At 53.3% G+C, this 25,296-nt stretch overlaps 2 protein-coding genes across 6 annotated transcripts in view; both read left to right on the top strand.

Annotated features, from left to right (window-relative positions):
* Positions 1-21,726, top strand: part of TMEM108 (transmembrane protein 108) — a 362,221-nt gene extending 340,495 nt beyond the window's left edge. For all 5 annotated transcript variants that reach the window (XM_059921923.1, XM_059921925.1, XM_059921924.1 and 2 more), the window contains 3 exons: positions 4,796-6,229; positions 15,077-15,231; positions 20,159-21,726. In XM_059921923.1, the coding sequence (XP_059777906.1) occupies positions 4,796-6,229; positions 15,077-15,231; positions 20,159-20,281 (1,712 nt within the window). In that variant the 3' untranslated portion in view covers positions 20,282-21,726. The remainder of the gene's footprint in view (positions 1-4,795; positions 6,230-15,076; positions 15,232-20,158) is intronic.
* Positions 21,727-24,198: 2,472 nt separating this feature from the next.
* Positions 24,199-25,296, top strand: part of BFSP2 (beaded filament structural protein 2) — a 74,787-nt gene continuing 73,689 nt past the window's right edge. The window contains exon 1 of the mRNA XM_059921824.1: positions 24,199-24,687. Coding sequence (XP_059777807.1) covers positions 24,199-24,687 — 489 coding nt within the window. The remainder of the gene's footprint in view (positions 24,688-25,296) is intronic.

Below are 25,296 nucleotides of genomic sequence, written 5' to 3'. Positions count from 1 at the left end.
TGTGCAAGGGAAAACGTATACATGTAATAAATGTGCATGTGTGTAAGCAATTTTAAGATAAAAGTTATACAATTAATTTAATTAGTTAAACAATGGTGTGCATGAAATGCCAGGATTGGAAAAAAGGAGAGAATTAAAGCAAGGATGTCCAGCTTTTGTATTGTCCTACTACAAGTTCCCCCTAGTTACTTGCAAAATAAAGTTAATTGATTAACTTGTTAAAAGAACATAAACGTTAATATAGAGCCCTGAAAAGGAGGTAGAAGAAAACAGGTAAGAGGAAAGAAAAGTCAAAAGAGCAGTAATAGAAAATCAATTCCCAAAAGATAGTGGACCACTGCTTTTGAATGTGCAGAGCAGAGTGATGAGTGAACGCGGTTGAGAGTGTGGACTCCGGGGCCAGGCTGCCAGGTTCAAATCTCAGCTCCCCGTTCCTGGCTGTGTGGAAGGAGGCAGCTTCCTGTGCCTCTCTGTGCTGCTTTTCCTCAGTTGCAGTGGGGAGCTAATGATAGTACCTGCCTCATCAGGTTGTTATGAGGATTAAATGTGTCAGGACAGGCTCAGCCTTGGAGCGGCATGTGGCATGCAGGAAGCACTCGGTACAGATTAGCCATTTCTCTCTTCACCAATTCCCTCCTTGCCTTTGCCAGATGCAAATATCATGCCCAATATGGACTGTGGGCAGCCAACCAAATAAACAGAAGGAGGAAGGCTTTTCCTTCCCTTGGGTCCTGGGATCATGTATGCATTGGAATTCTAGGTAGGGGGAGGCCTCCCTGTGATATCGGGGCACCCATCAATCTGCGGGTTTCCACCCCCTACACTTGTCCTTATTCAGGCATGCATTAAAAACCGGTTCCACATTTAAAACACGTCAAGTTAGATTTTAGTTATAGTCTCTCCTATATATTTGGAATTAGAGCCTCCAGAGCCTATTATGCAAATCTATGCAAATGATATGCAATGAGGCGGTAGCCCCAGATTGTGGGGAGGGGAGTGCGCAGGCCAGCACAAAGGGCCTGGAGTGGAAATTTGCATCTGTTAGGGGAGCCCTGGGTGGAAGGCCTTGCACAGTTATTGTGACAGTGTGCGCCCTTGCATTCAGTCCTTAACCTTTTGTGCCAAAGAGGAGAGACGATTTCCATAGTGAAGGTGACAGTGGATGTTGAAGGAGGCATTTGGACAGTGCAGTGTTGTAGCAATTTTTATGATACAAATGAAAAGTTGCTTTGAAATAATGGCCGTGATCCAGGCTGTGTCCCTAACCAGCTGGGCTCCTGGACAAGTCAGTTCACTCCTTCCGTTGCCCGCTCTGTGAAATGAGGGGATTGGACTAAGTTGCCTCTAGTGCCCTTATCACTGTGACAGCTAAATGTCATCCTCCAGGTGAAAGCCCTCTGCACCCAGGATGGCAGTATCCATTCATTGTACCGAAGTTTTAAAGCCTAAAGAAGAAAGGGCTGAGAGGTAATTTGCCCTATCGGTCCTCCTAGAGAGAAGAATAACATCAGGGGATGCTGGCGACTAAAAAGAGCTGCAGCAAGGGCAAACATGTTTACTTCCACTGTTAGTCTTGCAGGAAGCACTCCTGTCGTATAGTTCCCAGCTGGGAGGATTTTAGCCCCTGAAATGCTCGTGGTGGGAAAGTCAGGGGAATTTCTTTCCCTGAGTATTTTAAAGACCAGGATGCGTTAAGCCCTCTGCCTCTAGAGGCTGCAGAAGTTCTCCTGGAGGCCAAGCTGCTCCTCTCCCACCCCCGCCTGTCCCTGGGGTCCGTCAGGTCCTCTCTGAAAGCTTTGCGCTGCCCCTGACGCTACTGCCAGAAGGCGGCAGTGTCCTTGGTCTTGGGCCTTGGATTGTATGGAACACATCTGTGCTCCACCCCAGAAATCCTCTGGGCTCTTAATTTTAACTCCAGCAGCCTCCAGCCAGGCACAGGTGTGAGCTGACAGCTCCCGCCCAGGGCGTCTCTGACTCAGCCACTTGGGCCTTGAGGAGGAGGCGGGAGGAGGGCGTGGAGCAGCACCGGGCCGTGGGAAGGAGAGCTGCTGGGGGGAGGTGCTCCTCTCACAGTTTGACGTGCGTCTGCTCAGCCCCTCAGAGACCCCCAGTGGATTTGAGTGGCACCCTGATCAGCTGATAACCTGCGCTGGGATTGACTTTCCCTGTTTCACTCATCTCAGACCCCCGCCGCTGTCCGCTACGGTCACTTCCCAAAATAAACCACCTGCACACGAGCCCCAGTGTCCGCCTCTCCTTTTTCAGGAATCTCTAAGGTGTGACAGGTATATCAGTCTGCTCAGTCTGCCATACAAGGTACCACAGGCTGGGGGGCTTAAACAGCAGAAAGTTTTCTCCTCCCAGTTCTGGAGACTGGAAGCCCAAGATCCAGGTGCCAGCAGGGTTGGAGTCCCCTGATGCCTCTCTTCTTGGGTTGCAGGTGGCCGGCCTTTCATGTGTCCTGCCTGTGTACAGGCGTTCCTGGCATCTCTGTGTCCTGAGCTCCTTTTCTTATAAGGATACCAGTCAGATTGGGTTAGGACCTACGCCAACGGCTTCATTTTGCCTTAATCAGCTCTTCAAAGGCCCTGCCTAACATACAGTCCCATTCTGAGGTGCTAGGGTCAGGGCTTCAACATACGGATTTGAGGTGGATGTGTTCAACACTTAGAGTGAACCAGGGTGCTTGTGAGCCAAACAGAGGCTTATAAGGGAATGTCCCTTAAAACCTCAGTAGTCACGACCACCAGCTCTAGGAGTAGATTGTCCCTGTGGTGCTAAAATGCCGGGAAGGACCTGGAATAACCCTGAACCGGTCAGCGCACGAGCACGTTGTTCCTTCTGTGGCTGCGACGTTCCGTCCTCTTCTCCTGCCTCACTGCTGGTGGGCGACCAGGAACGCCTGGGTGTCAAATACCCCTTCTGCTACTGAGGGGCTTTGAACACGTTACTTAATCTCCCTCAGCCTCAACTTCCTGCCGCATCAAGTGGTTGTGAGGGTTAAATCGAGAGTGAAAGACAGGGCCAGAGCCGGTGCTCAGCGTTAAACAGATTTTAGGATTGACCCGGAGAAGGAGAAAACACTGTTGGTGTATGGGCTAGACTATGAATGAAAGTTTAGAGAAACTAGGTCGCTTAGGGCAAAGTGTTGGTCCTAGAGATGTGGGCGCTGCCGTCTCTGCTCAGTCTGCAGTCCCTCAGCCTCCCCCACCCACTAAGTTAGACATGCAGGTTGAGGGGACACTGGTCCACCCCACCCTCCCCTAGTTGGAGGAGGCCTCCGTGGTGATCCTTGCTTCAAAGGAGTGTCAGGAGGTCTCCTCCTCCTCTCTGCTTCCAGAAACCCACCAGGGCCCCAGACATCCCCTGTCAGCTTTGCTGACCACCCCAGGCTCCCAGGAATCACTGCCAGGGCCCCTGCTTTGACCATTCATCCTGCTGGAATCTGGTCGGGGAGGGAGGCGCCAAGAGAGTTACCCGGCAGAGGCCCATCTCTACCATTGTCTGGGCGGCTAGCAGGGCTGAAGGAAGGGCATGCAAGTGACCCAGCAGGGGGCTCATATGAACAGGGCGAGTGCTCAGGACAGAATCAGGCCTTAGAGGTTTGTCAGGTGCTCCTCGGCAATACGGAGCAGCTCTTCCCAGCCTGTGTGTTGTACGGGGTGGCCAGTCTTCCCGTCTATAATCTGGATAGATCCTATGTCTCACATTGATAGGAGGTGTTATTTTTAAAGATAGGCACATGCTGTTGTGATTAATAAAATCCATACATATTTAGAAGAGTTTTTAAATGTATAGGTTTTTGTCCTTGTGCATTTTTCTCAATGAACTAAAAGCACACACACTCACCATCATGCAAAGTCCATGGTTTCCTTCTAATGCTCAGAAGGGCTCCTCCTGCTCTAAAAGGCTGGGCACCACCAGTGGTTTTCCACAGAGTTCAGCCTCATGAGCACATAGGACAAGCAGTTAACATGACAACAACCATACAACCAGCTGGCGTTCATGGAATGCACTTCTCCTGCAGGCTCTGTGCTAAGTGCTTAATAGGCACCAGATCTGCTCACCCTCTGAACCCCTGTCCCCTTCTGCCTGTCAGTCTCCGATGGTACTGAGACGTCCCTGCCTTGTTTTAGGATTATTTGTGGATTTATATGAGCTCACCCAGGGCCAGAGACTGCCATGTTCATTTTTGTGTCTCCAGGGTCAAGGAGGGGCTAGACCCTCCTTAATCATTTGGTGGGTGGGCCTGAATGAACAAAGGTCTGTCGTTTGTGCCTTTGTCTAGTTCATAAATGGAAGAGTCAGAAGAGGCGTGGCCGCTGGTCCGCTCTGCCCACCCAGGCGCTACTCAGTGGCTCAGGGCAGCTCACACAGAGCTGCTGGCTTCCTTGTGGCCGCGCTGGCCTTGACTGCTCCCTGGTGCAGAGGGCCAGCAGGCACTCAGAGGCCACAAGTCTTCTTCCGTGCCCCTACCCCCAGCCTGTTCTGAGCAGCTGCCCTTGGGTGGAGGGCCATGGCATTTCAGAGGTATTTGGGAAAGGACGGGCCTGGCTGGCTTAGCCGGCTCTGCTTCCCCTGTGGCTGGGTTCTCTCTGGGACAGGTGCTGGGTGGCACCCACCTGCTGAAGCTTCCCCAAGTCCCCATGGTCCAGTGTCTGATGGGCGTGGACCTCAGGGATGCTCCCGATGTTTCCCTTGAGTTCCCAGGCGTTTCAGTTTCATGGGTAAGGAAGGCCCAGGGCCAAGCTGCTCCTGGGCATTTCACCTCTCTGTTCTCTGTCTCCTTCTCAAGGCTTCCTCCTGACCTTGGCACTGACTGAAGCACTGGTATTTGCTGCCCAGGAACCATCTCCCAGGGAATCTCTTCAAGTCTTCCCCTCAGGCACTACCCCAGACACCATGGTGACAGCACCCCTCAGTTCTACCAGACGCTCCTCCGTGGTGGCTGCCCCCGCTTCCGTGGTGGCACTGACCCCTCATCCCGACGGCCCCTCCTCACAGGCTGCAGCTTCCACGGCAACGACAACACCCGATCCAAGCGGACACCCTCCTAAAAACACCATCTCCACCGTCATGGCGACGGCAACCACCCCCCATTCTGAAGGCCCCCTGTCCACAGGGCCACTTCCTGCTGCCGTGGCAACCACATCCTCCCATTCAGAGGGCCGCCCCCCGGGCCAGGCCGTGCCCACCATCCTGCTGACAAAGCCAAGGGATGCTACCAGCCGTCCCCTCACGGCCCCCTCCCGGGCTACCCCACGCAGGCCCCCCAGGCCCCCTGGCTCCTCCCGAAAGGGAGCCAGCAGTTCACCACGCCCTGTCCTGCCTGCACCCAGCGGTCACTCCAGAAGGAAGGAAGGCCCGCGGGGACGAAATCAGAGCTCCACATATCTGGGGCAGAAGCGGCCCCTGGGGAAGATCTTTCAGATTTACAAAGGCAACCTCACAGGGTCTGTGGAGCCTGACCCCTCCACCCTCACCCCCAGGAACCCGCTCTGGGGTTACTCCTCCTCTCCACAGCCCCAGACAGTGGCCGCAACCTTGGCGCCCAGCAGGACCTCGTGGGTACGACCCAGCACGCCCCTGGTGTCTGCGGAGGACAAGCCTGGCCTTACCAGAGCAGACCAGGGGGGTGGTCCCACCTTCACCAGCCAAGGAGGGGAGCCGGCCACCACAGCAGCCTCAGGCACCCCCGCCAGTCCACATCCTGCCCCAGTGCCTTCTCAGCACCCCCGTGGTGACCCACAGGATGGCCCCAGCCACAGTGACTCCTGGCTTACTGTCACCCCTGGCACCAGCAGACCTCCATCTGCCAGCTCTGGGGTCTTCACGGCCACCATGGGGCCCATTCAGGCTGCCTTCGATGCCAGTGTCTCAGCCCCTTCCGAGGGGCTTCCTCAGGGAACATCCTCAGCCCCGCAGGCCCCGGCCCGCCCCCCCGGGGTTTCAGAAAGCACTGTTTCCCTAGCCAAGGAGGAAGCTGTGGCCACCCCTACGCCCACCATGACTGGCAGGGTGCCCAGTCCCCTCTCCACGGTGGTGTCCACAGCCACAGGAAACTTCCTCAACCGTCTGGTCCCCGCTGGGACCTGGAAGCCTGGAACAGCAGGGAACATCTCCCATGTGGCCGAAGGGGACAAACCCCAGCACAGAGCCACCATCTGCCTGAGCAAGATGGACATCGCCTGGGTGATCCTGGCCATCAGCGTGCCCATCTCCTCCTGCTGTAAGTGCCCCACCCTCTCCCTTCTCCCCCACCCACCCACCACACCAGCTTGCCCATCCCTAGAATCCCTTTGCCCCACACGTGGGCAGCCCCCACCAAGTGGGCTGCAAACTTCCCAGAATCCTGGGAAAGGAGGTAGTAGAACAAGAATCATGGATTATCCCCACCCCTGGTCCTTGACTGGTCAGGCCATGGCTCACATGCCCACTGATGGTAAATGCACAACTCCCAGGAGCTGTGGGGTCCAATCCGACTCTGCATTTGCAGAAAGAAACACCAAGCTGGGGAGGGGACATGGTTCCCCCAGGACCCCAGAGTTACTGAGAGGCAGGGCTGGGATGTGAGCTCCGAGCACCTGTCTTCCAGCCCAGGGCTCTTGTCGTGACACTACCCTGCCTGCTCTCTCCTGTAGCGACATGGCACCAACACACCGCAGGTTGAAAACTGGTGCTTCCAAACTTACAGCTTCTGAGTAGCAGAGCCCTCGCCTTCCTCCCCGCCTCCCTTCCATCGCCCTTCCTGCTGTTCTTCTCCTCTCTCACCTCTTTTCCTCCCCCTCCTCTGTCTTCCCCTGAGAAAGAAGAAAAGATGAAGCTTTGATCTTGCGGGAAGTTCTGTTAGCCTTGATAAAAACAGAGTTCTTGTAGCTAAATTGAGGCTTGAGAGTTACATGTGAATTTAGCAGTCCCTCCCCCCCCCCCCACCCCTGTTTGGTTTGTTCATGGGTGGTGTGAGCTGATGCTTTGTGGACCTTGTCGTTGTCTTTTGCTCTCACTGGTATGTGGGGAAGGGCTCCCCCAGGCCACCAGCGCCTCCTTGCTGCTGCCCATCACTCCTTTAATGAAGAGTCGAGGGGATTCCCCACTGACAGCTCCATAAAGAACCTGATGCAGTCACTCAGGACCCAGGGCTTCCTTTACGCCTTCCCCGAGTATTCGATCCTCAGTTCTTAGCATTCCTCTGATGGCCCCACAGGAATCCTCACTGTACCCGCCACTCCCCAACCCACACGGCCATCATCCAGGCACCCCCTCAGCCCTTCCAGGGGTGAGAAACCCCCTGTGCTCCCCACTCATCAGGCCCTTCTGTGACCCATCAGGTTGTTTCCAGCTCTCCTGGGGGCCTGAAATTCGCCTCTTTGTAATTCCCACTCTTTGGTCCTAACCTGTGCCCTCTGAAACCATACAAAAAACAAGTCCATCCACCAACCCCTGAGATACATGAAATGGCTCTCAAGTGCAGGTTTTCCTTTTCCAAGCTGCTTATCCTGTTCCTTCGAGTCTCTTCACAGGGCCGCCTGGCCCTGCCCCAATCTGCCCCTCTGACAGCCTCCAGTTTACGCCGGCTTCCCCAGAGGGAGCACAACGTTGCACAAGCCCTGCCGTGACAAAGGAGAGCAGGTGGCAGTTGCTCTGTTCTGGACACTTTGGTCACATCCGGGCAGCCTGCACTGCGTCAGCCCCGTTGATTGTAATGCCTCACGTCACACCATGGTCTCAGCCCAATCTCAAGGGGAACGAAGCCCCAGAAGCTTTCCACAGAGGAGGTTGTTAAGCCAGGTCTCCCAGCCTTTGCTGTTGTGGGTCCATCGAACGTCAGCACAGGAGGTGTGTGCCTTGAACATTAAGCTGATGTCTGCTTGGCATTGTACTCTGGCAAGATCCTCTTTAATCTGGAGTCTGGACTCTTTCCAGGAGCCATCTCTCCCAGCTCCCTGTCTCCTTCTAGTTGATAAGCAAAACAAACTTTCCATGTCAGGGGTAGGCGGCCTACATCTGCTCAAGGCCCCAGTGCAGGAAAAGTGAAAATGTTTGCAGGTTGCATATTTCATTCTTTCATTAAGCAGCTGTATTGTCACTCATGGAAGCACAGAGGTATTCATAAAGCTGTAATCGCCCACGTCTAAAACAGAAGAATGATAATGAGAAAATGTAGCACTGTTAGCCAATAAATTATTAATAATGGTCATATTTGAGAAGTAACCACATTAGAGACAGCTTTCTAATTTTCCATTCTTTCCATGTGTCTAGAGGCTCTAGTTTACAAAGGGAGTTCCCATTATTTTTAATCATTCATCCTTGAAACAGACTAGCCAGAGGAATAAAACAAAACAGAAAAAGCAAACATACCATACAGGTGGGGAGTAAATCATCAAGTGAAATGACTTGCCCAGGGTCCCAGTCACACATGAGTCAGCCCAGATCTGGTGGTAGAATCCGTTTGACTCAGCACAGCATTTCCTGAGTACCCACTGTGTGCCAAGCACTGTTCCAAGCACTGGGGACCCAGAGGTGGGTCATGTGGCTCCCCACACCCCCAGCTGCCAGAGCCCTCTCCCCACCTGCACCCCCATGGGCCACACCCACCTGCGTTTGCAGTTCTAAAAAGACTTCTCCAGCCCTTTTGCCATGTCTGAGGTTGAGATTAGATAAGGTTTTACTGCAAAGTGGAAAACCCATGGGCTGCCTAAACCATGCATAGTAACATCAGCCAAGACAGAAGCAAGGACGCAGCATGGAAATGCACCACGAGAATGCTTCTGGCCCTGACAGGAGCCTTCAGCTGCGGGGATAGAGCGTATTACTTCATAAAGGAAGATTGCCCCTGGGGACTGCAGCCCCCGCTTCCTTTGGTGTCTGTCTTGCATTTCCACCATCCTCAGGCCACAAGGTTCCAGCCTAGCTGCCTCCACAGACAGCTCCCTGTCCTGTGGGACCATCATTGACCCTGTGAAGGTGCTGATGAGAGGGGCATTGAGAAAGGAGACACTTGTCCAGCTTGAGAACGCTGTGCTCTTTGGAAGCACACATGAGTAACTAGCCAGGCTGTTTTATAGCCTGGCACCACTCGAGTCATCAGGCAAGCAGACGTCTTCCAGGGCTAAGGGCCCTTGTATTTCAGACCTTCCCAGAAGCTACATTTATCCTAAAGCAAACTCTCCAGCCCTCAAAGAAGGGTCTCCTCCTTTGCTAGTTTGCCAGATATTTCAGGCGATCTGTGTTGGTAGCACAGTGTGTGCATAGATTTCCTCATCTGGCTTTTCAGAGTAGCCCTGGCCCTGGTCCTGCTTTTCGGCATTCAGCAGAAGCCAGGCTTCAGAGGCCGGGGCTGCCAGGCAGGCTGGCAAGTCCCCAGTTTCTGGTGGAAGCAGAGGGTGATCACAGCAAGTCTCAGGCCTGCCCAAGAAGGGATGTCACCACTTCCACCTGTCCTTCCAGATCGTGAGCCCCGCCCAGCGGCTGGGTGTATATTGTGCCAGGTCTGAGAAATGCTTTGTCTCCTGAGCCACACTGTAGACAGCCACACACAGTTTCAGATGTGCTGAGAACCGAAATTGATTGGATCCAGGCCACATTTGGCTGGGGCCCGGGAGCCATGTGGCTCCTGAGCTGGTCTCTGCTGCCACCATCAGGACGCACAGCCCACCACCTCCTACTGGAAGCCTCGGCCTGGCACTGAAGGGGTCCCCGCTCTCAGCTGTCACTGCTCTGGGTTTTCATCAGGAGGTCAGTTGTGTGGCTCTACCAGGTTCCCTGGCCTGTCCTGCACATGCCACATCCATTCTTGAGAATGTCGTCATCTAGCCTCCTTGAAAGAGATGGGGGTTATATGGGTGAAAGCAGGTCCCTGGCCTGTCCTGCACATGCCACATCCATTCTTGAGAATGTCGTCATCCAGCCTCCTTGAAAGAGATGGGGGTTATATATGGGGTGAAAGCAGGAAGCGAGGCCAGCTACGGATGTTGTTCATCATCAGTCCAAGTTGAGCTGTCCAAAGCAGAGTAGCGCCTCTCGCTGACCCTGGACCTGTGAGGGTCCACGTGCACCTTGCCCAGAGCAGGTTGGCTTCCTTCCAGATGCACAGTAAATGCCGTTGGAGCATCAGCGCAGTACTCAGAGATAACACATCCTTGTGCCCATATGGCTCTTGGCTATATTACCAGTTGTTCTGTGAATGTTACTGAAAGCTGAATGTATCTGTGTACCTTTCACTCACAGACCCCAGTGACTTTGTAGTTATTATATTAAAAAACCTGGGTCAGAAGTGCTTTTCCAGTAAAAAGAATAGAAGAGATTAGGACAGGAAGGAAGTTTGACCAGGAGGTTGTCTCCTTGGGGCTTATGAGCCAATTGAAGGAGATGGGGAAGCCTTTGGACAAGGCAGGCTTTTCCGGGGTTGTCCCCGAGGTTGGGCCAGAGTGCCGTGGCCACGCTCTCACAGCTCTTCCCTGTGCTTCCTGACCAGCGCCCCCTGCAGGAACCTCCTGGAGCTTCCTCAGGCACATCCCTACCCACCAGGGCGGGGAGTCAGTGAGCCCCCAAAACTGCTTTCCCCAGGCCCATGGCCTCTGTCCAGCCTGGTCTCCTTCTACATCCTGAGGCCTCCCCTGGCCTCCTCCCCAACTGAGACGTCAGAGCTCCCTGCCCTCTCTCACTTTCCTAACTTTAAACCCATGTGAATCACTTGAGAGGGAGCCTGGTGTGATAGGAAGCCTCAGCTTGGGAATCAGACACACCTGGACGTAACCCCAGCTCTCCCACTCGTCACCTGTGGGACTTGGACAGGTTAAGCCTTGGGCCAATGTTTTCTCACCTGTGAAAATAGGACCAGCGTCCGCTGTGTTAATTCAGGGCCTTCAGGAGGCAGATACCAAAGCAGAATTAGGCCTGCAAGAGATTTATTTGGGAAACACCTGTGCAGTCTTAAGGAAGGGGCTGGAGGAGGCAGGGAGAGCCTCAGACCGCAGTACAGGTATGACACCTGAGGAAGGAGAAGGGGCCGGAGGGCTGGGAAGGAAGAGGCTTCCCAGCAGTGCAGTGCAGTCCTATGGAAGTTTCTGCCAGGTGAGGGTCGTCCTCAGGCTGTTAGAGGAGTCTCCTGTCCTGCAGGAACAGGCCTGCATAGTCAGCCACGGCTGGGAGCAGCCCGGGAAGCGTGGCCTCGGCACACACGTGGTGGCGAGTCCAAGGGGAGGCGGCCGGGGCGGTACCTCGGCTGTGCCCCTGCAGCAAGAAAGCTGAGCAGGCACTCCCAGGGCTGCAGCAGCCTCCCCAAAGGCTTGTTGCGCACAGCAGAGCTGATGCATCTGAGGTCCTATCACAGCATCTGCCACAGAGCGGTGCCGGATGAGGGCAGTGGTCAGATAGTGATTATATTCATCTTGTCAGGATTTGCCACGCATTCTCCAGCAGGCCACGGAGAGCACTTTCATCAGGTATTTGAAAAGCAACCTCAGGGTCCTGTATGCTCTCATTTCCATTTCCCATCACACAACAGGTCCCATCCCTGAAATGAGGCCCCTCCCAGAAACGTCAACACAGTACCTGGGCTCCATCTTCACATCAGCAACCCTCCTCCTTCCCGTCATACATCTGACAAGCTACAGCTGATTTCCCACTGACATGCCTGGGAAGCCGAGAGAGCTTGCTTCACCCTCACTCCAGTTTTAAAACTGTAGGAAATAGGGATCTCACTGACCTCCTTGAGAGTCTTGACAGCTGTTCCCTTTGGAGAAACAGAGCAGTTGAAGCTTTCAGTGGCATGGGAGAGGGGGTGGCTCACGCCCTGTGTGTGCACGGAGCTGTGTGGTTTACGCAGTGCTTCCACCTGCCTCAGGCACGCCCCATCCAGTGCTCAGAATGAGCTAGGACAATGACCATCAACGTCAGGGTGACAGAGACCTGGGTTCAAGCTCCAGTAATTAGCTGAGTAACCAGGATCAATTCTGTGAACCTCCGTGAACTGCAGTTGCCTCTTCTGTGAATGGGAAGAGTGCCAGCACCTTCCTCAGGCAGCTATTTTGTGGGTTAAATCAGACTGTAGAGCACCTGGGAATATAGTAGAGATTCCATAAGTCTGATTGTACTTTTCTTTCTGGGATGAAAGTTCAGACCCCAAAATAATGAAAGCGCTAAACCACAGTTGGAGCCCTGGCCTTGAACCACCCAACAGCCTTGCAGCCCAGTTTTTCTTTCAGGATGTCTCTTCAGGGATGATGCTGAGAGGACAAGGAGGAAACTCTTATTAGTTAAGCACCAGGCAGTGTGCTCAGCATTTTGCATTCATGATCTCTAACTCTCCTTACAACCTTACGGAGTCCGTAGTGATCAGCGTGATGAAGTGACACTTAGTGTAACTCACAGCAGAGTCAGACTTGAACCCAGGTCTTTTGGACTCCAAGCCTGTGCTCCCCCTGCAGCTGGGCTGGCTTCTGGTATGTAAGCGAAATGGTGTTAGAGAGGCACCAGGAACTCCCTGATAGACGTGTAATCAGGCCGGGGCACTAACAACATGGGAGGGGGAGAAAGCTAGGAACAGAACTCCCTGTTCCGACCCCCAGCCCTTCCCGCAGGGCAGGATTCTGGTCCTGCGTCCTAAACAGGCCCAGGCCCCGGAGCAGGGGCAGTGTGGGCTCAGAGGGCACTGCACTGGGGCTCAGGGGACCTGGATTCTACAGCCTGCGCCCGCCTCGGGTAGCAAGGGGGTTCATGCAGCCTAGCCCTCTCCCTGTGGCTTAGGGTTGCCCAGCTTGAATTCCCCTGGGCTGCTTCACCATCCCAGTCCTGGAGCAGGGTGAAAAGTAGTGACCCTGAAGAATAAAGACTCCAGAAAAGGGGAGAGGGGACCTGGGGCCTCACCCCAGTCCCACCACTCGCTGTGACCTGTGGCAAGTCAGCTGGCTGCTTTGGACCAGAGTCTTCTCATCTGTAGAACAAGGAGGTGAGCCTGAAACTAGCAGATTTTCAGACTGACTCTGCAGCCTCCCTCCTCACCCCTTCCTCCTTCAACCAGTTGAAGAAAGGGCTCTTTGGAAGGAAGGGAGGAAACCCACAAAGCTTGAAGGAATCTCTGCCAGCCGGTCTAAAATTTCTTTTCCCTCAAATATTCAGAAATCGCCTTTCTATTTTTAAAATTTTTTGTGGGGACCTGGAAAAATGGTAAGCAAAGTAGAAGTCTTTTTGATCAAAGCAGATTGGCTGGAATGGAAATTTGCCCAATCTCTTGACTTTGCCTGGAAGCCTTTTCAGGTTGAGATACCAGCAAGGCCAACAGCAGGGAAGAGCTACAGAATTCCCCATTCAGCCCGCAGGGCTCTCGGTTCTGGGCCCTGAGGTCTCAGCCTGTGTGGATGCCAGCTTTTGCAGCTTCCCCACACCCTGGCGTGCACAGGCCCCCAAAGCCAGCCAAGCCTTTGGGCTGCGGTAGACAGAGATAGCCTCCACTGCCCCCCGATGGCCATTGCCGCCACAGTACCAGCCTTTGTGGGCCGCTCAGCACGGGCCCCCCCCCCCCACTCCCCAATGCCGATGATGGGCACCGCCGGGTTGTTGGATACAGCCCTGCCCACCCCTGGCCGAGAGTCTCACCCACCCTGTGGGCTCTGGTGATGGGAGCCTGGGCAGAAGGTGCCCAGTCTTCATATACTGGCTTCTCCCCAAGAGGGCGCCTGTCATCCTGGTCATTGCATCACCTGTTCCCCTGTGTGACCCTGGACAGGCCACCCCTCCCTCCGACCTCGGAAGCCTTCCCTGTCAGCATGTCCAAGCCACTCTGTTCATACCTGGTTCATCAGCAACATCCAAACGTGCTGCTTCCTCCCGGGGCCCCCGAGTCTCCGAGACTGAACAGACAGTGTGGCACATCGAGCTGTGTGGAGGCCGCATCAGGCCCACCTGCGCAGTGCGGGCTCCACATCAGCGTTTGGCTTGTCTTTGTGAGGCAGAATCACAGATGGTTGAGAGCATGGACTTTGGAGTCCAGATGTCTGGGTTTGCTCTTGGGCAAGTCACTTCACCTCTCTGAGTCTCCGTTTTCCTTTCTGTAAAATGGGGACCTCATGGAGTTACGTAGAGGATTAAATGAATTAATGTTTCTAAAGTGCTTGGAGCCACCTGGCACATAAATGCTGTAAGACTGTTAGCAGCTATTTGTTTTTTGACGATGATGATGAGGCCAGAGCAGCTGTTTTATCAGGGTCCAAGACCTCTGCCCAGAGATTTGCTCTGTGAACCTCTGCCCTCTGTGGAAGTCAAGGCTCATTTTGTAAAATTCCCTGGGCTCTTCCCGTCTCTCTGCCACGCTCTCGCTCTGACTGAGAACACTCCTTATCAGTCCCGTGGTGCAACTTGGTGCACACATGCCATTCTCTGAAGCCAAGCTCTGGGGAGCCGTCCCAGCGAGAGAGCAAGGCCTTTCCTCGGAGCAAACTCACTGGATGGTACTGCAGCATGCACAAGTATCCAAAATCGCATCCACGCCTCTTGCCCCTGAGCCTATGGAGGCAGCCTCTAAGCATCGCTCTGGCCTCACCTCCCACCTCACTCTCCCACACCCACCCCACTCCAGCCATGCGACTCTTTCCTCACACACAGGCAGCTTGTCCCCACCTCAGGCCCTTTGCACGTGCTGTTCCCTCCACCTGGGACACACTGCCCCTGTTCCACACATGGCCAGCTTCTTCCCCAATTCCAGTCTCAGCTGTAAGGTCGCTGCTCAGGCAAGCCTTTCACGATGGAGCCTCTCCCCCAGCTACCCCCTGTTGTCTCTCTCACTTTGCCACGTTTTCTTTTCTTTGAACAGTTCTCTTGTATATTGTCTGACCCCCGTGCACCCCTCCATCCACACGCTAAGAGGGAAGCTTATGAAAGCAGGTCAGTCTTGTCTTTCTCTTCTCTCCCCCTCTCCCCAGCACCCTGCACAAAGCAGGTGCTCAGCGTTTATAGATATCTGTTGAGCAGACGAACAAACGAATCAACGAGCAGGGCAAGTGGCTGGATGTGTAACCGTCATGGCCCACCTGGCCCTGCTCGCCACCCTCCCGCTCTCTAACGCGGACTCTCTCGACAGCCGTCCTGCTGACCGTGTGCTGCCTGCGGAAGAAGAAGAAGCCGGCCAACCCCGAGAACAGCCTGAGCTACTGGAACAACGCCATCACCATGGACTACTTCAGCAAGCACGCCGTGGAGCTTCCCAGGGAGATCCAGTCCCTTGAAACCTCTGAGGTAACGAGCCCCAAACCAGGGGCTGCCCTGGGGAGGGCTGCCGCTGTAGGAAGAGCACAGGCTCCAAAGAGAGCAGAGCAGCTGCTCGCCTCTTAGCCCCTCGCCCCTCCGAGCAGCGTGGTCCTGGAGGCTGTGCGCCCGCCCCAGCCCTGCCAAATGGGCATCTGCATCAGCGAGGATCCCCGGGGGCCTTCTGCTCACGTTGAAGTTTGAGAAGAATGGTTCTTGGGACTTTGGGTTTCTGGGAACAAGTCAACGACTGTTCACTGAGGATTGTTTGGGGGCAGGCACTCTCTGGGGACTGTGAAGGTGAAAGCTTGCTCTCGAGGGGCCCAGGATCCAAGATTTGGGTGAGGTACGAACCCCGACATCATTCAAAGCAAACTACGGGGGGCTACAGGGAGAGGTACAGAGCTGGGGAACCCAGTGGAGGAAAGCTTCACAGTGCAGGTGCTGGGAGGGTGAGTATTTGCCTGAAACCCCCAGCCAGCCAGTGAGAGAGCTGCGCTTTGACCCAGGTCTCTCTGACTGCAGACCCCTTTCCACTCTCACCGGAAGATAGGGCAGAGGCCAGGGTGTGGCTGGAAAGGTAGATGAATTAGGCACGGCCTTGGATGGGGTTGAATGAAGTTTGTGCTTTAGTCTTGGGCAGCAGCGGGTCATTGAAAGTTTTGCGCTTTTTGTGAACTAGTTGTAGAAAGATTGTGCTGATTGTCTGGTGAGGGCACGTCATCAGTGAAGGGATAGGAAGGAAAGAAGGGTAGTTTAGTGGATGGATGAATGGATGAGAGGACAGACAGATATACGAAAAATAAGTAGGTCACCTGGGATACAGTTGAGATGGCCCTGGAGAAGAATGGCAGACGTCTGAGTAAAGGCAGGGGTAGCTGAGAGCTTCTGGAGGAACCGTCCCCTCTCATCCCTCCAGCAGCAGATGAGCTTTTATAATCAGGCATGTGATCACATCACTCCTGTGCTCAAAACCCTTCAGTAGTTTCCCGTTGCTGGTAAGTTAAAGTTCAAAGTCTTTTCAGGGCCTGCCAGGTGGACCTGTCCCCGCCCAACTCTCCAGCCTCATGTTAACGCCCTCTCCCTCTTGTCTGCTAAGCTCCGGCCACATTGCATTTCTTTTCATTCCCTTATGGCACCAAGTTACATCCCACTCCAGGGCTGTGCACGAGCTGTTCCCTCTCCTGGCATGTCTTCTGTCCCTCCCTGGCACCCCCTTGGCTCTTCACCTCAGTGACTCCTACCCACCACTCAGGGCCCAGTCCAACCGTCACTTCCTCAGAGAGGCCTTCCCTGTCTGCCAGGCTGGGTTCGCTCTCCTGTCGTATGGCCTCAGCTCCTGTGCTTTTCCATCGTGGCACTTATCAGGGTTGTCATTGTGCAGCTACTGGTCTGACATTGTAGTTTAGAATGTCTCTCCCCCCCGGAGTAACTGGTTGTCCCCGTATTGCTAACCCCAGGGGCCATTCTGGGCCCTCATTCTACTCCATCTACCAGCAGCATCGGCACAGTCCGTCGTTTCCTCCTCCAAACGTTTCTCCGCTGGCATCTGGGCCCCATCCTGTCCTGTTCTCCCCACCCACCAGCAGCTCCTCCTCAGTCTCCGTCGTTGGCCCCTGTCTTGCCCCGACCTCCAGTCACGGGAGGGCGCGCGCTCAGTGCTCCCACCGCTTCTCTTCTCTTTCCTCTCAGCTCCATGCCTTTAAATCCCATTCCTCACCGTGACTACCAAGTTCTGCTCTAGCCTGGCCGTCTCCCCTGAGCTCCAGACCCGTGTGCCCAGCTACAGATGCACACGTTTCTAACAGGCATCTCCAAGCCAACAGCCCGAGACTGAACTCTCGGCTTCTCCCTCCTGCCCCGACGCCCAGAAGGCCCCCTGGTGTTTCTCGTTATTAGATGGCACCGCCGGCCGCCTTCTCCTCTCGCACACCCCACCTCCCGTCTGTCTGCGGCCCCGTTGGTTCTTCCTCCACGTGAGCAGGGCTCACCACTTGCCCTGCGACCCCTCGTCCAGGCTGCCATCATCCCTCGAATCGTGGATTGCTGCCATCGCTCTGCAAACAGCTCTCCCTGCTACTGGCTACCCGCCACGGTCTGTCCTAAACACAGCAGCCAGATGATCTTTCCAAGGCAGGACCTCCCGTCAGCCACGGCTCCCAAGCTTCACAGGGCCCCTCTTCACACTTCGGACGGAATCCAGATTCCTCTTAGCAGGCGTTTCTCGGGCTGGCCCTGCCCACCTCCTCCCCCTCTGCCAGAGAGCACATGCCCCAGCCCAAGAGTGAGCTCGTCCTGGCACCTGTGTGAAATGCTCTTCTGCCGGCTGCCTCCACCCCTCACTTCCTCCAGGCCTCTGCTGCAATGCCACCTCCTCAGGGAGGCCTTCCCTGACTGCTCTACACAGGTTAGAACCCCACCCTCCAACCCCTGGTGCTCTGTCCCCATCCCTGCTTCGAGCACGTCTCACTGCCTGGCATTGCACACTTCTCTCTCTATTGACTGGTGTGCATCCATCTCACCTACTAGAACATAAGCTGCCTGAGGGCAGGAGGGTTGTTTGCTCTGTTCACTGCCCTATACCCAGCTCCACGAACAGTGCACAGCACATGGTAGGTACTCTGTAAATGGTTGTCACGTGAGTGAACTTTACTCACGATTTACCCATTATCCAGCCCAAAGCCTGACACACAGTGGATGCTCAGTAAGAAGTTTTAGCTGAAGGACAAACAGAGGGACAGGCCTCACAAGGGCATTGACCTTTAGTGTGGCCAGGGTGCAATTTGGTGGCAGAAGTGTTCCTGAGAACTGTTACAGTGAGTGAAAAAATAGGTAACTTGGACAGGGGGCTGGCCCACTTTGAGTGTGGGCCGTGCACCCCTGGATCCTAAACTCCTCATATGCTCTTTACAGATTGGTAAATGAAAACCAAAGCTAGAGGACGGTGCCGGTGATCGTACTGTCGCAAGGGCCCTGCTTGCAGATGCCGCAGTCAGGACCCCAGGGTCAGGAGGCTGCAGCGGCACCAGCGGCGGGAAGCTCTGCCGGCTTTAGAATGGGTTTCTCACCCTCCCCTCCCAGCCAGCCCCCTCCCCTCGTTCTGCTGTATTCTCAGTAACAGCAGCTGTCCCCTCCCTGGGCGCAGAGGCCCTGCCGCCCACCCACAGAGCGACCACAGTCACAGGACCATGAGCTCACCGCCGGGCGGCCAGCGTTGGAGGCTGCCAAGTGCTTTGCCTAAGCAAGTTTCCCCGGTGCCCTGCTCCCCTTCTGGGCTGATGAAAGCCACAAAACAGAATCCGGGCTGGATGGGCAGGGTTGTGATGCCCAGAGGCGCCTGGAAACTTTTCCATGCTTTCTCTTCTTTTTCCCTCCCCTCCTTCTGTTTTCTTCTTTCCTGCTTTAGTTATTTTCTACATAACTTTCTCTTTTCTAAGCAGAGTAACTTCTCCCACGTGGCTCACCCTTGAATGCTTGCGTTGTCAGAACTGTAAAGCCGCAAGCCAGATCTCAGGCTCCAAAATTCCCGTCCGCAGCTCAACCCCAAAGCCCAGTGGAGAAAGAGGATTTCTGTCCCCTCGCTGACATGCCGCCCTATTCTCCTTACTTAGACGGCTGGTCCCACATCCACCCTTTGGATGGGCGCACAGCTGATTCCAGACAGTGAAGGAAATTCTTGTCTTCTGAAAAGACATTTTACAACAAATGACCTTTCTTCCTGTCTCTCCTTATTACCCATAAAGTAATACATACTTGCCAAAAATAACATGTTTTGTTTAAAAATAAACTTCAGAGTATTAATCGTGGCTTCTTAAAACGAAGCCATGTCTAAGCTGGTCTGGCCTAAGCCGGTTACATCTAGGCCTGCTGCTGAGTCCTTGCCCTGAAATAGCCTGCAGGCTCTGAGCCTTCCGTTGTGTAGAACTGGAACAAACTATGGCTTTTTTCTCTACGTTAACACCTGGGCCTGAGTCTGAGAACAGCCATTTTGTGGCCCCCAAGTGCTTGCAGTCCTTGGTAGCTGCAGCCAAAGCCATTCAGATGACCCGAGCAGATTGTTTGTTTCTAGGCTTTTCCACTCCTCAGACTGTGTAGACGACTGAATTTTTCACTCACCGCCTATTGTGCAGTCACACAGAGATTCAGATCCCTTCAGCTCAGCACATCTAGTGCTACAAGAAATGGGCCGAGAATTCTGACCAGGCTATGGGAGGATTCGGGAGAGTAGAATTAGCCTTGGAGGCTCTGACAGGTGGGTGGCAGGAGAGGAAGGAGGTGGGCAAGCTCAGGGTATGTTCAGGAAAGAAAAGTGGCGAGGCCTCCCGGAGGTCTGTGACAAAGAGGCAGGAAGGAGAGTCTGGGGCCCAAGTGGACCAGGTTTTGCCCACCAGGGCAGCATGGAAAGCAACGCCACCTCTGGCAACCTGTGGTGGAGGTGATTCAGGAAGCAGGAAGTCTTCTTTGGAAGCTGCTATAAAAGTCTGAAAAAAGAGCAGAAAGGGCTCTGTACCCCAGCATCAGCAGTGAGGATGGTGAAAAATGGTTGTGGTGGGGAGTGAAATAGGTGAAGGGGATTAAGAGGAACAAACCTCCAGTTATATAACAAATAAGCCTCAGGGATGTAACGTACACCATAAGGAATATGGTCGATAATATTGTAATAACTTTGTATGAGGACACACGGTTATTAGACTTATCGTGGTGACCATTTCATAATGTGTGTAAAAATGTCAAATCACTATGTAGTACACCCGAAACTCACATAATATTGTTATGTTGACTATATTTCAATAACTTTTTTTAATGTTTACCAAGCACTCCCAAGTGGAAGTAAACGTCCCCGTGGGTACATTTCTTTAAGAATGGCCACCTGATAACCCCTACCCAGCTCATGCCATCTGCTCCCTCTGTCCCCCAGGACCAGCTCTCGGAGCCCCGCTCCCCAGCCAACGGTGACTACAGAGACACCGGGATGGTCCTCGTTAACCCCTTCTGTCAAGAAACGTTGTTTGTGGGCAACGATCAAGTGTCGGAAATCTAACTGCAGCAGCCCTCGCTTTGCCAGTCCCTACCTTTCGTCTCTAAATTATCAATATACAAATATATATTATAAATATAATCTTTGTGTAACCCTGACTTGATGAGAAACATTTTCAGCTTTTTTTTCCTAAGAATTGTCAACATCTTTTTTATAAGTGTGGTTTAAAAAAAAAACTTGACAGAACAATCCGTGGCTTTATAAAATAAAGGTATTTATAAGCAAAGCAGTTGCATTGATTGCTTCTCTTCATAACTGTCCTTGAGCATGTGGGGGTCCCAGCAGCCCCAGGCAGGTGAGGGGAGAGACCGACTTGTACAAGTTGATGTTAAAACGGCCAAGTGCACGGCCTCTGAGGCTTCTTAAAGCTCTGCTTCCTCTCGATTCAGTGTGACGGACCCCATTTCCGCCCCCTCCTCCGCACACCAGTGACGGAGCTGGGCCTCCGCCTAGAGGGACACCGGCGGACAAGGAAGAGGGAGCACCTCATCCTCCCAGGCGCTCCGAGCCTCGCGACGGCACAGTTGGCTGTCGAGGGTAATTCCATCCAAGATTCGGACGCAGGCAGGAGCTGGAGATCGCGGAGGCATCCTCAGGCCACGCCCCCTGACATCCCACACAGGGAGCGTCCAGGCCGGACTGCTTTCCCGGGCGACAGAAGGCTCCCCTCCAAGCACATCCCTGCATCCTCCCACCACCCACCAATGCATTAGACAGCGTGCCTTTCTCTGGAGAGGGTTTGGATGCGGATCCCAGCCCTGGAGCTTCGGAATGCTTGCTCTAATCCAAGGATCCAACGTTTTGGGGTTCACCTTCATTTTCTCAAAAGGCCATCACATCACACCACTGAGGAACAAACCTTGGAGTGTGGAGCTGTAATTTTCTAACCCTTCCTCCCAGGATCTTAAAATAACAAGATTGCCAAAGCGGATGGCTCGGGAGGAAGATGTCATTGTATTCTTGCTCAGCCCTGCAGGCCTGCCTGGGGGTCACGGGGACGTCTCCCCTCACTGCTCTCTCCATCGGTGGTCACCTGCTGCCCCGTGGGCCCACGGCCAACAGGGGTCAGACCCCCAGAGATGTGAGAGGGGCTTCCAGAGATGGCTGCTTCTCCATTTTATCCCTACTGTATAGTGGCTGGGAGAGAAGATAACTGCTTTGACCTTCCTTTCTCTAAAAGAAAAATAGTTTGATAGTATATTTTGAATATAGATGTTCTTATAGTCAGATTGGGACCTGAACTTGAATGTTGAGTCATATGTTCGTGTTATTGCTGTGGTCTCTTTATCATAACTTTTTCCTTTCTTCCTACATTTTCCTTTAGAAAAAAAAAAAGATGGCCTTCAAAAGTGTGTGTTCTCAATGTCCTATGAACCTACTTAACATGAGTTTGGTGATTGTCTGTCTTCAAAGACTCTTACCCACAAAGAAGCAGGTTACATGTTGCTCTGAGATTCATTTCCCAGCGTGTTGCTGTCTGATCTTTCAACCTTATCATAATATTTCTGTCGGTGATTGCATTTAAAATATCAATGTGTGTGTGTATATAGAGAAAGAAATCTGTTTGAAAAGTAAAATTTATATATAATATATGTAATCAGAGATACATATGTTATATATACATATGTGGGATGTATGACTTATTTTTCCGTATCCACAGAATTCAGCTACCATGTATATATAAATAAACTTATTTTATTAGCCAGAGGATTAAGTTGCTAATACATTTTGCATTCTTTTCATTTTGAAATAACTTTTAAGTCTTCCTTCAGTACCAACACTACCTGTCCATCTGTATTTTAAAATCTATTTTAACAGTAAGTTGGATTTTTATCAGAGTGATGAGCTAATAGCCATTTATCATTTGATAAAACAAATTCTTTAGAACATGTTTGGGATTTCTCCTCCCAAAAGTCATTTGTCTTCAGGTCTTTGGAGATACTGGTGTCAAGACACACCCTCCTCCCCTTCCCTGGCCTCAGGACTGTATTGTAAATATCTTTGGTCAGAGAAATCTGAAGTTAACCTGGCCACTGAGTGTCACCATTCCGTAGAGTAACAGTGCCTAAACATGGCACCTTTGCAAACAATGTAATCAGTGGCTTGAGCTCTTCATTTAGCCTTGGATGATGCATCCTAGAATTCCTGCAGCTCCTGGGACCCATCAGTGTCACCTGTTTTAGGAGAATGTTATTATAACACAGACTAATGGGAGCCACGGGCGTTCGGGGTGCACCAGAGGTGGTGTTCTCAGCAAGAAAGCCACATCTAAATAAACAAGGGACACTGCCAGCCTTTACTTGATCAAGTTGGTTCCTTAATCATATAATCATAATCATATAACCAACAATGATTTTTTATAAAGTACCTTCCATGTCATTTCAAATAGAAAAAGTAGAAGGAAAAAAGAAAAAGGGAGGAGCACATAGAATATTCCAGAATACTTAACTCTGCCTGTGTGACATTGGGAGGTACCCTGTTTTTTGGGTTTAGGGAGGCAGAGGGGGTCCTAGATAAGTCACTGGACTAGGAGTCAGAAGAGGCCTTCTCATCCCAGCTCTGCCACCTCCTGGACAGGGGACCTTGGGTGAGTCACTGCAGCTCTCAGGTTGTCATCACACAAGGGAGAATAGGTGATCATAGGACACGTGAAGATACTTCTGGAGTTGTGCACCGCGCAGCCCAAATGTCAGTGCATGTCAACCCTGAACCTACCTCCTAAGGTCGAATTGAGAACTCAGTGAAGTAAAGCATGGAAATCTGCCCAGCGCTGGATGGATTCAGCTGACCCCTTCCCCTTCTCTCCTCAAGGTACATTCCCACATCGCAGGATCTGGGGTAAATATCCATCTCTGGGTTTTGGATACTTCATTTCTCTAGGGTTAAACTTAAATGCAGTGGGTTTTAGGTCCATTTTGTTATCCGGGGGGCTGCAAGATCCTTTCTGGATACTGAGGGCATGAATTAAAGTCTAGAGGGTGTCATCCAATCCCAACTTGGAGCACCCTTAACGATCTTACCAGAAAACCTCTTTGTTTTTATTTACTAGTTTTCTGGCAGTTGGGGAAACAGAGGTGTGGGGAACATCTGGAGCATAATAGGTGGCCGACATGTGTGGGACCTGAATTTGCCCACGGTCCCTTGTCTAGTGCATGAGAGAGTTAGAGCCCAGGACAGTGCATGGAAAATAAGGTCCAGAGAGGTGAAGCAGTGTGGCCAAGGTGAAGCAGTGTGGCCAAGGTCAAGCAGCTGATGAACACAGTGCAGGGGTGGGGGGGGGAGCGGGGCGGGAAGGTGCCAGGGAGGGACCTGAAGCTGCTGCTGAGGGAGGGAGCGTGAAGGAAGCAACAGGCTTACTTTGTTTCTCTGGAGTCCCTGGGGCTGCCTCCCACCAAGGCTGGTTCACAGCCATCTCCAGGCACATCTCCACAGTCACACAACACAGGTAAGGCTGGAGAGCCCTGACATCAGCCCTGGAACACCTGGAGTCAGTCCTGGCTCAGCCACTCGCTGCACATGTGATCTAAGGTCTCTGAGCCTCAGTTTACTCATCTGTGAAGTGGGGCTGCTGGGTGCCGCCTTGCCCTCTCAGGTAGTGAAATACACAAGCCCAGGTGAGCCACCTTCACAGCCTGCACTGATCCAGCCTCCCCACTACCCGCAGAAAAATCTAGGAGGTCATGTGCACAGCCTGCACATGACCCTGCGGAGAACGCCTGAGGGCCTCTCTGCACACAACCCTGGGCGGGCCGTTTCCCTTTCAGCTTGGTGAATGGTGGAAACTCATGGAAAACAGCAGACAAAGCAGCCCTGGCACAGGGAAGCTGCCAGAGAGGCCAAGTCACGGGGACGCTGGGGCTGGAAACCAAAAGCCACTGGCCTCTGCAAACCCACTAGGCACAGCAGAGGCAGAAGGGGTGATGAGCACAAGGCGAGTGGTGGTGGAAGCGCCCGCGGGGGCCAGCTCCAGCATGCCGCTCCAGAGGCACAAGGCACCCTTCAGGGGAGCACCGTCACCGTCCTCCCTGGATAGCCTCCCAGCCTCCAGGACCGTTGCTGTGGGTGGTCTTGCCCGAACACCCAGGGTCTATGTAGGGATGACACCCAGTGGGTGCACAGGTGGCCTGGGTGCCCGCGTGACCCGCCGGGCCCTGGGCATCAGCAGCGTCTTCCTGCAGGGCCTGCGGAGCTCAGGCCTGGCCACGGCACCCACTCCAGGCCTGGAGAGGGACCTCAGTGCCGTCGAGGACCTGGGGGGTTGCCTGGTGGAATACATGGCCAAGGTGCACGCCCTCGAGAAAGTCAGCCAGGAGCTGGAGGCACAGCTGCGGATGCACCTGGACAGCAAGTCCACACGCTCAGAGAGCTGCAGTGCCCTCCGGGCCTCATGGACCAGCAGCTGCCAGCAGGTGAGTGCCTGGGAGAGGATGCTGACGGCTGCCTGCTGCACCTCTGGAGGGTCATTATCAGAGAGCAAGGGTGCCGAGGCCGGGGGCAGGGAAGTGAGTGGTCTGAGGCCAGAGAGACTGACCCTAACCCCTTACGCTTCCGTGCTAAAAACGTTAATGATGATAACAACAACAATAACAGGGACCACCATTTACTGAGGTGCCCTCGGGGCCAAGCCCACGCCAGGCCCTGTGCGGGCACTATCTCCTCTAGGGTCAAAGCAATGGTCTGCAGAGGCTCATTCATTGATTGCATCCTTAGATGAAAAAACTGAGGCACAAAGAAGTTATGTGCCCAAAATCACACAGCCAGTCGGGAGATGGAGCTGAGATTTGAACCTGAATTTTTCCAGGTCCAAAGCTTGCATTTGTCCCATCAGCCTGGGCTGACTCTGTAACCTTCGTGTTAAGAACAGGTTTTTACAGCCATCGTCAAATGGAATACCACTGAATGGATGTGACGTTAAAAACAATAGCTAAATGGAGGTGTGTTCCTGTATCCGTTTATACAGGGCTGTCCCGTAGAAATGTGAGCCACACAGGTAATTGACAAGTTTAATACCCACAGTA

This window comes from Balaenoptera ricei, chromosome 4 (assembly GCF_028023285.1).
Source record: "Balaenoptera ricei isolate mBalRic1 chromosome 4, mBalRic1.hap2, whole genome shotgun sequence".
Taxonomy (NCBI): domain Eukaryota; kingdom Metazoa; phylum Chordata; class Mammalia; order Artiodactyla; family Balaenopteridae; genus Balaenoptera; species Balaenoptera ricei.
Note: the sequence above shows the minus strand (reverse complement) of the source record. Positions and strands in the feature narration are given on the sequence as shown.